The sequence below is a fragment of the Nomascus leucogenys genome, chromosome 11, assembly GCF_006542625.1.
Source record: "Nomascus leucogenys isolate Asia chromosome 11, Asia_NLE_v1, whole genome shotgun sequence".
Classification (NCBI taxonomy): domain Eukaryota; kingdom Metazoa; phylum Chordata; class Mammalia; order Primates; family Hylobatidae; genus Nomascus; species Nomascus leucogenys.
Genome location: NC_044391.1, coordinates 48,495,472 through 48,508,043, shown reverse-complemented (window position 1 = coordinate 48,508,043; position 12,572 = coordinate 48,495,472). Strand labels below are relative to the sequence as shown.

The 12,572-nt window shown below is 41.4% G+C and overlaps 1 protein-coding gene across 3 annotated transcripts in view; it reads right to left on the bottom strand.

Annotated features, from left to right (window-relative positions):
• PPM1H (protein phosphatase, Mg2+/Mn2+ dependent 1H) overlaps window positions 1-12,572 on the bottom strand; it is a 305,024-nt gene that overhangs the window by 189,732 nt on the left and 102,720 nt on the right. For all 3 annotated transcript variants that reach the window (XR_004032267.1, XM_030822307.1, XM_003252730.4), the window contains exon 2: window positions 11,254-11,419. Coding sequence is in view for 2 of the 3 variants with exons in the window: in XM_030822307.1 (XP_030678167.1) it covers window positions 11,254-11,419 (166 nt within the window). In the remaining variant the exon portion in view is untranslated. The remainder of the gene's footprint in view (window positions 1-11,253; window positions 11,420-12,572) is intronic.

The window sequence follows — 12,572 nt, the reverse complement described above, 5'->3', positions numbered from 1 at the left end:
TTGCTGACTGCTAGCGCAGCAGTCTGAGATCGACTGGCGAGGCAGCAGCCTGGCAGGGGGCAGGACGTCCACTGTTGCTGAGGCTTGAGTAGGTAAACAAAACGGCTGGGGAAGCTCGAACTGGGCAGAGCCCACCGCAGCTCTGCAAGGCTTGCTGCCTCTGTAGACCCCACCCTCTGATGGCAGGGCACAGCTGAACAAAAGGCAGCAGAAACTTCTGCAGACTTAAGTGTCCCTGTCTACAAAGAGAGTAGTGGTTCTCCCAGCACGGAGTTTGAGATCTGAGAATGGACAGACTGCCTCCTCAAGTGGGTCCTTGGCCCCCGAGTAGCCTAACTGTGAGGCACCTCCCAGTAGGGGCCGACTGACACCTCATACAGCCGGGTGCCCCTCTGAGACGAAGCTTCCAGAGGAACGATCAGGCAGCAACATTTGCCGTTCTTCAATATTTGCGGTTCTGCAGCCTCTGCTGGTGATACCCAGGCAAATAGGATCTGGAGTGGAACTCCAGGAAACTCCAACAGACCTGCAGCTGAGGAACCTGACTCTTAGAAGGAAAACTAACAAACAGAAAGGAATAGCATCAACATCAACAAAAAGGACATCCACACCGACACCCCATCTGTAGGTCACTAGCATCAAAGACCAAAGGTAGATAAAACCACAAAGACGGGGAGAAACCAGAGCACCTCTTCTCCTCCAAAGGATCACAGCTCCTCTCCAACAACAGAACAAAGCTGGATGGAGAATGACTTTGATGAGCTGACAGAAGTAGGCTTCAGAAGGTCAGTAATAACAAACTTCTCTGAGCTAAAGGAGGATGTTCGAACCCATCGCAAAGAAGCTAAAAACCTTGAAAAAAGATTAGATGAATGGCTAACTAGAATAAACAGTGTAGAGAAGGCCTTACATGACCTGATGGAGCTGAAAACCATGGCAAGAGAACTACGTGACACATGCACAAGCTTCAATAGCCAATTCGATCAAGTGGAAGAAAGGGTATCAGTGATTGAAGATCAAATTAATGAAACAAAGCAAGAAGAGAAGTTTAGAGATAAAAAAGTAAAAAGAAATGAACAAAGCCTCCAAGAAATATGGGACTATGTGAAAAGACCAAATCTACATTTGACTGGTGTACCTGAAAGTGACAGGGAGAATGGAACCAAGTTGGAAAACACTCTGCAGGATATGATCCAGGAGAAATTCCCCAGCCAAGCAAGGCAGGCCAACATTCAAATTCAGGAAAATACAGAAACCGCCACAAAGATACTCCTCAAGAAGAGCAACCCCAAGACACATAACTGTGAGATTCACCAAGGCTGAAATGAAGGAAAAAATGTTAAGGGCAGCCAGAGAGAAAGGTCGGGTTGCCTGCAAAGGGAAGCCCATCAGACTAACAGTGGATTTCTCGGCAGAAACTCTACAAGCCAGAAGAGAGTGGGGGCCAATATTCAACAATCTTAAAGAAAAGAATTTTCAGCTCAGAATTTCATATCCAGCCAAACTAAGCTTCATAAGTGAAGGAGAAATAAAATCCTTTACAGACAAGCAAATGCTGAGAGATTTTGTCACCACCAGGCCTGCCTTACAAGAGCTCCTGAAGGAAGCACTAAACATGGAAAGGAACAACCGGTACCAGCCACTGCAAAAACATGCCAAACTGTAAAGACCATAGAGGCTAGCAGAAACTGCATCAACTAATGGGCAAAATAACCAGCTAACATCATAATGACAGGATCAAATTCACACATAACAATATTAACCTTCAATGTGAATGGGCTAAATGACCCAATTAAAAGACACAGACTGGCAAATTGGATAAAGAGTCAAGACCCATCAGTATGCTGTATTCAGGAGACCCATCTCATGTGCAGAGACACACATAGGCTCAAAATAAAGGGATGCAGGAAGATCTACCAAGCAAATGGAAAGCAAAAAAAAGCAGGGTTGCAATCCTAGTCTCTGATAAAACAGACTTTAAACCAAAGAAGATCAAAAGAGACAAAAAAGGCCATTACATAATAGTAAAGGGATCGATTCAACAAGAAGAGCTAACTATCCTAAATATATATGCACCCAATACAGGAGCACCCAGATTCATAAAGCAAGTCCTTAGGGACCTATAAACAGACTTTGACTCCCACACAATAATAATGGGAGACTTTAACACCCCACTGTCAATATTAGATCAACGAGACAGAAGGTTAACAAAGATATCCAGGACTTGAACTCAGCTCTGCACCAAGCGGACCTAATAGACATCTACAGAACCCTCCACCCCAAGTCAACAGACTATACATTCTTCTCAGCACCACATAGCACTTACTCCAAAATAGTTGGAAGTAAAGCTCTCCTTAACAAATGTAAAAGAACAGAAATCACACCAAACTGTCTCTCAGACCACAATGCAATCAAATTAGAACTCAGGATTAAGAAACTCACTCAAAATCCCACAACTACATGGAAACTGAACAACCTGCTCCTGAATGACTACTGGGTACATAACAAAATGAAGGCAGAAACAAAGATGTTCTTTGAAACCAATGAGAACAAGGACACAACATACCAGAATCTCTGGGACACATTTAAAGCAGTGTGTAGAGGGAAATTTATAGCACTAAATGCCCACAAGAGAAAGCAGAAAAGATCTAAAATTGACACCCTAACATCACAATTAAAAGAACTAGAGAAGCAAGAGCAAACACATTCAAAAGCTAGCAGAAGGCAAGAAATAACTAAGATCAGAGCAGAACTGAAGGAGACACACAAAAAACCCTTCAAAAAAAATCAATGAATTCAGGAGCTGATTTTTTGAAAAGATCAACAGAATTGATAGACTGCTAGCAAGACTAATAAAGAAGAAAAGAGAGAAGAATCAAAGAGATGCAATAAAAAATGATAAAGGGGGTATCACCACCAATCCCACAGAAATACAAACTACCATCAGAGAATACTATAAACACTTCTATGCAAATAAACTAGAAAATCTAGAAGAAATGGATAAATTCCTGGACATATACACCCTCCCAAGACTAAACCAGGAAGAAGTTGAATCTCTGAATAGACCAATAACAGCCTCTGAAATTGAGGCAATAATTAATAGCCTACCAACCAAAAAAAGTCAAGAACCAGATGGATTCACAGCCAAATTCTACCAGAGGTACCATTCCTTCTGAAACTATTCCAATCAATAGAAAAAGAGGGAATCCTCCCTAACTCATTTTATGAGGCCAGCATCATCCTGTTACCAAAGCCTGGCAGAGACACAACCAAAAAAGAGAATTTTAGACCAATATCCTTGATGAACATTGATGCAAAAATCCTCAATAAAATACTGGCAAACCAAACCCAGCAGCTCATCATAAAGCTTATCCACCATGATCAAGTGGGCTTCATCCCTGGCATGCAAGGCTTGTTCAACATATGCAAATCAATAAACGTAATCCATCACATAAACAGAACCAATGACAAAAACCACACGATTATCTCAATAGATGCAGAAAAGGCCTTTGACAAAATTCAGCAGCCCTTCATGCTAAAAACTCTCAATAAACTAGGTATTGATGGCATGTATCTCAAAATAATAGGAGCTATTTATGACAAACCCACAGCCAATATCATACTGAATGAGCAAAAACAGGAAGCATTCTCTTTGAAAACTGGCACAAGACAGGGATGCCCTCTCTCCCCACTCTTATTTCAACACAGTGTTGGAAGTTCTGGCCAGGGCAATCAGGCAAGAGAAAGAAATAAAGGGAATTCAATTAGGAAATGAGGAAGTCAAACTGTCCCTGTTTGCAGATGACATGATTGTATATTTAGAAAACCCCATCGTCTCAGCCCAAAATCTCCTTAAGCTCATAAGCAACTTCAGCAAAGTCTCAGGATATGAAATCAACGTGCAAAAATCATAAGTATTCCTATACACCAATAACAGACAGAGAACCAAATCATGAGTGGACTCCCATTCACAATTGCTACAAAGAGAATAAAATACCTAGGAATCCAACTTACAAGGGATGTGAAGGGCTTCTTTAAGGAAAACTACAAACCACTGCTCAATGAAATATAAGAGGACACACACAAATGGAGGAACATTCTATGCTCATGGATAGGAAGAATCAATATCGTGAAAATGGCCACACTGCCCAAAGTAATTTATAGATTCAATGCCATCCCCATCAAGCTACCAATGACTGTCTTTACAGAATTGGAAAAAACTACTTTAGAGTTCATATGGAACCAAAAAAGAGCCCACACTGCCAAGACAATCCTAAGCCAAAAGAACAAAGCTGGAGGCATCACGCTACCTGACTTCAAACTATACTACAAGGCTACAGTAACCAAAACAGCATGGTACTGGTACCAAAACAGAGATACAGATCAATGGAACAGAACAGAGCCCTCAGAAATAACATCACACATCTACAACTATCTGATCTTTGACAAACCTGACAAAAACAAGAAATGGGGAAAGGATTCCCTATTTAATAAATGGTGCTGGGAAAACTGGCTAGCCATATGTAGAAAGCTGAAACTGGATCCATTCCTTAAACCTTATACAAAAATTAATTCAAGATGGATTAAAGACTTAAATGTTAGACCTAAAATCATAAAAAGCCTAGAAGAAAACCTAGGCAATACCATTCAGGACCTAGGCATGGGCAAGGACTTCATGACTAAAACACCAAAAGCAATCGCAACAAAAGCCAAAATAGACAAATGGAATCTAATTAAACTGAAGAGCTTCTGCACAGCAAAAGAAACTACCATCAGGCAACCTACAGAATGGGAGAAATTTTTGCAATCTACCCATCTGACAAAGGGCTAATGTCCAGAATCTACAAAGAAACAAATTTACAAGGGAAAAAAACATCAAAAAGTGGGCAAAGGATATGAACAGACACTTCTTAAAAGAAGACATTTATGCAGCCAACACACACATGAAAAAAATCCTCATCATCACTGGCCATCAGAGAAATGCAAATCAGAACCACAATGAGAAACCCATCTCACAACAGTTAGAGTGGCGATTAAAAAGTCAAGAAACAACAGATGCTGGAGAGGTTGTGGAGAAATAGGAACGCTTTTACACTGTTGGGAGTGTAAACTAGTTCAACCATTGTGGAAGACAGTGTGGCGATTCCTCAATGATCTAGAACTAGAAATATCATTTGACCCAGCCATCCTATTACTGGGTATATACCCAAAGGATTATAAATCATGCTACTATGAAGACACATGCACACATTTGTTTATTGCAGTACTATTCACAATAGCAAAAACTTGGAAACAACCCAAATGTCCATCAGTGATAGACTGGATTAAGCAAATGTGGCACATATATACCATAGAATACTATGCAGCTATAAAAACAGATGAGTTCATGTCCTATGCAGGGACATGGATGAAGCTGGAAACCATCATTCTGAGCAAACTATCACAAGGAGAGAAAATCAAACATCACGTGTTCTCACTCATAGGTGGGAGTTGAACAATAAGAACACTTGGACACAGGAAGGGGAACATTATACACTGGGGCCTGTCACGGAGTGGGGGGCAGGGGAGGGATAGCATTAGGAGAAATACCTAATGAAAATGACGAGTTAATGGGTGCAGCACACCAACATGGCACATGTATACATATGTAACAAACCTGCATGTTGTGCACATGTACCCTAGAACTTAAAGTATAATAAAAAAAATAAAATGCCAAATTACCACCAATTACATTATAATCAAAAAAAAAAAAAAGAGCTCAAACACAGGAAATGACATTCCTTCAGTAAATGCCTCATGGAAGCTGGGAGAGGAAGAAAACAGTTATTTATTTTCTCTACCAAAAAAAAAGTTTTTAAGCTTTGCTTTAAAATGGGAGGCTGAAAGATTATGTGTATTAACAGGATAAAATAATTCTTTATGAATTGGCATTTGGGATGGGTAAGAGTTGTCTTAAAATCTTTATACCAATTCATAATTATCTGTAGTAGAAAAGGTCATCTCGCTGGGTGCAGCGGCTCTCGTCTGTAATCCCAACACTTCAGGAGCCTGAGGTGGGCAGATCACCTGAGGTCAGAAGTTCAAGACCAGCCTGGCCAACATGGCGAAACCCCATCTCTACTAAAAATACAAAAATTAGCCGGGTATGGTGGTGCTTGCCGGTAATCCCAGCTATTCAGGAAGCTGAGACAAGAGAAGAGCTTGAACCTGGGAGGCAAAGGTTGCAGTGAGCTGAGATTATGCCACTGCCCTCCAGCCTGGGCGACAGAGTGAGACTTCATCTCAGAAAAAGAAAAGGTCATCTCGTTGCTTCCCAGCTACCATATGGCTACTCAAGATAAGAAAGGTCATGAAATATAAAGCCACACTTCTATTGAAATCCTCTGTACATCACTGATGTTTCTAACAAATAAAAAATTCCTATAATAATGTTTTCATTGTAAATTTCATGTTATTTTAATAAAAATTTTAGGTTTTCTTTAATCTCCAAGGAAGGTGAAGCTACATTATACATGAAAGAAATCTTTTGAAAACACATATTTTGACTTTACTAAATTTACAGGAGACAAAAGAGGTCAAGAAAGGAGGGAGAAATTAAACATATGTATTCCAGAGGGACTTCATGCATCTTTGGTTTGCCATCCTTCATGCCTGTCAACTCTGTTTGCAGATAAAACCATGATGCCATTATTTATCCTGTTGTTCCATTTTTTACTTATTACATTATATGTCCACTTTTCCCATCCTTATCTTTCTTATCACTGTGTGGCCCATGCCATAGATACCTTCCCTCTTCACAGTACCCCTCTCTTCTTGGAGCTTCTAGAACCCCACTGTCATCATGTTTCCATTACACACTTTTATACCTTCTGTGTCACCCAAGCCACTTCTATGGCTTCAGCTATAATTTTCAATCTTGTAACTCCTTAAATCTAAGCCTCCTTAGGCTTGTGCATGAGCTCCAAACCCTTATTTCTAATTTCCTACAAAACACTTTCACCTGGAAAGGTAGAATCAGAATCAGTATACTCAAAACGCAAGTCATCATCTCTGTCCATCCCCTTACCACCCAATGGTCCACTTTTCAATGACCAGCACCTAGTGGCTGAGCCTGGTATCTTCATCTTCTCCCTGTTCCAAGCAGTTGGTCATCTGCTCACCTTAACTGTATCTCTCATTTAATCTCTTCTGAGCCTGTCCCTTGCACTGATCAGTGCCTTATTTTAAGCCGTTATCATTTCTCACCCATATTTCTGCACGAGCCTAACTAGCATCCTAGCCTCTAGGTTTGGGTTCCTGGCCTTCCCAAGTCAGCCTTCCCAGTGCCATCACTGTCTTGAGTCATCTTGCCCTTGTCTAAAATACTTTGGTAAAAATCCCAGCTTATTATGGTGTGTGATGACCTTTGTGATGCCTGCTTACTCTTCCTGTCTTGCCAACCCTCCAAGAGACCACATATTTTCCAAAACACTGGAAGACATGCCTCATGTGCTCTCATGCCAACCTGTCTTTGCCTATACATGTTCCTTCTATAAGAAACCCCCATTTCTTTTGTTTGCTTGCTTCACTCCTATTCACTTTCCAAGATCCCAGCTCAAATGTCAATTTCTCAAGGAAGGCTTTCCTAACCTTACCCATCCCCTTCTCCTTGGTTGTTCTCCAAATCATCACTGACCAATCTGAGTCAGACTTCCCTACAAACTGGGCTTTTCATCTGCCTCTGAAAACTCACTCCATTGTAGTACCACTGCCAGTGACTCTCCTCGCTCGACTCAGCACTAGGAGGATGGGAACTATCTTGTGTTTTATCTCCTTATCCCAAAGCTCAGCATGCAGACTCAGAGTTCAATATATTCAGTGGGTGAAGGAACAGGAAGGGTGGGTACAATCCGCTTTACTTGTCTCTGCAGATGTTTTCTTGCCCTGAGCCCTGTACTCTCACCATCCTTTCCTAAGTGCTACCATATTTGAGTTTTACTGTTAAGGGAATGTCTACTAGATGGGAAAAATCACTGGCCTCTTTTAACCAGTGTGTCCAGTGTCCTCTGCTAGTAAATTACAGAAGTGGAAGCCAAAGTCTTGACAGTGACCTTCAACATCCTTCCCGACTGGCTCACTCCACTCCTATGACTTTTCTGACAACATTTCCTGCAATCCAGGCTTTCCAATATTTCTGCTCCAACCACACAGACCTCCTTCCTAAACCTTGAGAACATAGGGCCGGTTCCCGCCTTGGGGTCTTTCAGTTGCCCAGAACGATAAATGCTCTTCCTTCAAATAGCTGCAATTTCAGATCTTTGCCCAAATGTCACCTTCTCAGTGATGCCTTCTTTAACTACCCCTGGCACCCTCAGACTTCCTATATTCTGGGTTCCCCACTTGGTTTTGTATCTCCATAGCGTCTGTCATCTGGCACACTATATTTGTCTCCCTCTACGAATGGAAGCTCCCTCTAAGTAGGGATTTTCTCTATTTCATTCCCTGCCAAATCTCCAGCATCCAGTTCTCAGTACATAGCAGGTGCTCAGTGATTGATCTTCCACACTAGGTAATGGTTTTCAAGTTTTTAAAAAGCAGCACAAACAAAAACAACAAAACAGACAATCCAATTTTTAAAATGGGCAAAGGACTTGAATAGGCATTTCTCTGAAGAACATACACAAAGGTCCAACACACAATGAAAAAATGCTCAACATCACTAATCATTAGGGAAATGCAAACCAAAAGTACAGTGAAATACTACCTCACACCCATTAGAATGATTACTATAAAAAAAAAAAAAAACAGAAAACAAGTGCTGGTGAAGACGTGGAGAAATAGGAAGCCCTCTCCATTGTTGGTAGGAATGTAAAATGGAGCAGCCACTGTGAAAAACTGTGGTAATCCCTCAAAAAATTAAACAGAATTATCACGATTCATCAAATGCTCCTCTACATATATAGCCAAAAGAATTGAAAGCAGGGGCTCAAAGAGATATTTGTTCACCTATGTTCATGACAGCATTATTCAGAATAGGTGAAAGGTAAAAAATTCTGGCTCACATTACAACATGGGTAAAACCTTGAGAACATTATGCTAAGTGAAATAAGCCAGGCATAAAAGGACAAATAGTATATGATTCTACTTATGTGAGGTACCTGCAGTGGTTGACTCAGAGAGACAGGAAATAGAATGGTGGGCACCAAGGGAGGAAAGAATGGAGAGTTAGTGTTTAATGAATACAGAGTTTCAGTCTGAGAACCTGAAAAGGTTCTGGAGATGATGAAGGTGATGGTTGTACAAACATGTGAATATACATAATGCCACTGAATTATATGCCTAAAATTGGTAAATTTTATGTTATGTATATTTTACCACAATTGAAAAAAAGAAAAAGAAGCTCAACTCTTGTCTTAAACTCAGTAAGAAGCCTAATAGGTAAAGCAGATAGAAGTGAAGCTGCCGTGGTCAGAGCAGGACTGGGGCACCAGGGTGTCTCCACTCTGCTGGCCCCTTGCTCTTGGAGGACGGACCCCACAAATACTGGGAACCACCACAGGGGGGGCCACAGCTCCATCCCAAAGTGCTTATGCACCAGTTTCACTGTTCTTAAGGACAAGAAGTTAAAAAGTCACCCCAGCTCCATTTCTAGAAGGAACTTCGGAAAAAGGAAAAATGCCATCACCAACTGGCCTCGGGCCACATATGTTAACACTGACTGATTTTTACAGAGATCACTTTATATCCCAGGGGCAGGGGGAAAATATCAGTGGAAAGAGCAACAGTAAGTCACTGGCGCCCGTATTCAATGATCATGAACACCTCACACTTTCCGAGCCCTTTCCCATAATAACAATCCTCAAAACAATCCTGTCGAGTAGGTAGGAAAGGAATTGTGTAATCTCCAATTCACAAGCGAAGAAACATACAAAGTTCACTCATAGAGAAAAACGAAGTGGGACTGACCTCAGGATAATAATCACTAATGCTTATTACAGATTTATTAAGACACGTGCTCAACATTTTCCACGGACTATTGGAGTTCATATTTCCAATCAGCCTCCTTCTACCATTTGGTAGTTACTGCTGTTATTCCTTTCTATTTTATTTATTTATTTATTTATTTATTTAATTTTTTTTGAGACAGAGTCTCGCTCTGTCTCCCAGGCTGGAGTACAGTGGCGCGATCTCAGCTCACTGCAAACTCTGCCTCCTGGGTTCACGCCATTCTCCTGCCTCAGCCTTCTGAGTAGCTGGGACTACAGGCGCCCGCCACCATGCCCGGCTAATTTTTTGTATTTTTAGTAGAGACGGGGTGTCACTGTGTTAGCCAGGATGGTCTCCATCTCCTGACCTCGTCATCTGCCCACCTTGGCCTCCCAAAGTGCTGGGATTACAGGCGTGAGCCACCACGCCCAGCTGCAACGAGACACTATTTCTAAAACTAAGAAAAGATTCCTAGATCTTTTAAAATCCTATGAAAATTTTTACACAAAAATATCCTCAAGATGATCAGAATGAATAGTCACATTTGGGTCAGTCCATTCTGTGTCTCCTGATTTTCCCAGGAAACATCTCTCTCTATAAAGCACATCATCTGCTGGCAGACAGTGTCGATGACTCCCCATCCTTTGCTGAGAGCTTCTTCAGAGCTTTCTGAGGATATGACTGCTTTATTCCCCAGAAACTGGAGACAGGAGAAATATTTTGTGGTTTTTCAACAGTGTTCAGTCTGCAAGGCCACCCCATGGGCTGCAAGAGTTTTGGGCCGATTGAAATATATTTATTTGGAAGAACATCAGGCACGGGCTGCAAATGGACAACTATCATGGGCAGGCAAGGAGGAGAAAGGGGCAGAGTCACGGCAGGGCTCAAAGCAACAGCCAGTTACTTCCACTCCTCATGAGAGGCTTTCGGACTATTTCCTTACAAAGACCTAGAAGTGGCTCCTTTGAAACCATCAAACATTGTGTGTGTGTGTGTGTGTGTGTGTGTGGTGTGTGTGTATCAATTACTGCAACAAGAGTTAGATACATATGATGTGGGTGTTTCATTTACTTTGTGTTAAAAACCTAACCACAGCTGGTCATACATGTGTCGCCTTCAGCTTGGTATGTGTGATGCCATGACGATAGGCCTGCCATCCCACTAACTCTGGGGACACTGCTTTCTCACTTCCTTTCCAGACTTAGGTGAAGCCCTAATGTCTTCCAGTGGGACCAAAGTGTGTGCCGTTCTTCTCACCTGAAAACCAAGGATCAAGAAGGGTCTTACCGAGTTCTCCTTCAGCTGCAGCCCTTCCCCATTGGGAAGGGAGGACCGTCTCTTGGATGAGTTCCTGTTTGGGGTTGAGGTCATGGCCCCTGGCTTCTTCTTCACAGTGAGCACCTCACAGCTGGCTTGGTCTTCATTGTGTGTGCTCTTCCCGGCATTGATAACCCTGGAGAAGAGGCCGGAAAAGCTGGTCAGACAGACGGATAAAGCTGAGGGCACAGTCCCTTGTCAAGGGTCAGCCAAGACAGTCTCTACAACTGGCCCAGAACTACAGCCCTCTTAATGCAAAGAACATTATGGTCTTGGTATTTTATGTTCCCAAATAAATGAAAAATTTTTTAATGGCATTATGTTAGCACCCATTAAAATAGTTACCAAAGAAGTTGTTTTGAGACTTGTTCACCCACAAGTGTCTGATAGATGTGATCAACTACACTAATCCATTTTAGTCAAAACACATGAGGCAATCACTCTTTCAGGTTAAGGAACTCGAATGTTTCGGCAATTACAATGAAGACAGATAATCTAGCTCAGGGAATTCTGTTTCACTTCTCCAAGTGATAAACAGCGAAACCACCATCAATCTTATCAAGGTACATGGCAGTAATTTACAGCGTGTTGTAAAAATCCAAGAGAACAGAGAACGATGTTTCACTACTGCCATACCCATGTTTGCTTTACACAAAGGCAAGCAAATGGATCAAAGGTTTACTCTTTTAAAACTATTTTTAACTCTTTGTCTTTTTTTCATATAGAATACTACTCATCACACTGGGCTATAGGCACTCTGATTTGGACACCAAGACACATAATAAGGCATGTTGACACTGCTTTGCTCGAATTACTACATGTTTTAAGCACAGAAATGCTTCAGGAAAACATGCTGCATCATTCACGCACCTTTTTCTCTATCAAGTGACTATAGACTCAACTCTTGGGTTTCCACACCGCTTTCTTCTTAAGTAATTAAGCAGCAGCTAAAACAGATTTCCTTAAAGAGTTCCCCTTGATCTGCCACTGGCTGTGTTTCCTTTCTAAAGCTTCAATAGTGTCACAGTCCTGACAGAGTGAGTGTGGAGTTTATGGAACTCAGTAGTAAGGAAAGAAAAGGTGTTTGTTTTTTCTTTTTAAGGTAAGCTAAATAAAAATTCGCTCTATAAGTGTGGTGTGTACACTGCTCTATTGATTGAGTTAAACAGCCTAACACTTAAAAATCATTATTTTCAAATGACTTTTTAAAAACCTTTCCATGCTACAATAATTAATAGGCTCAGAGTAAATTGCAAAAATAGTAGTGTCCCATGTAGCTTTTGACCAAT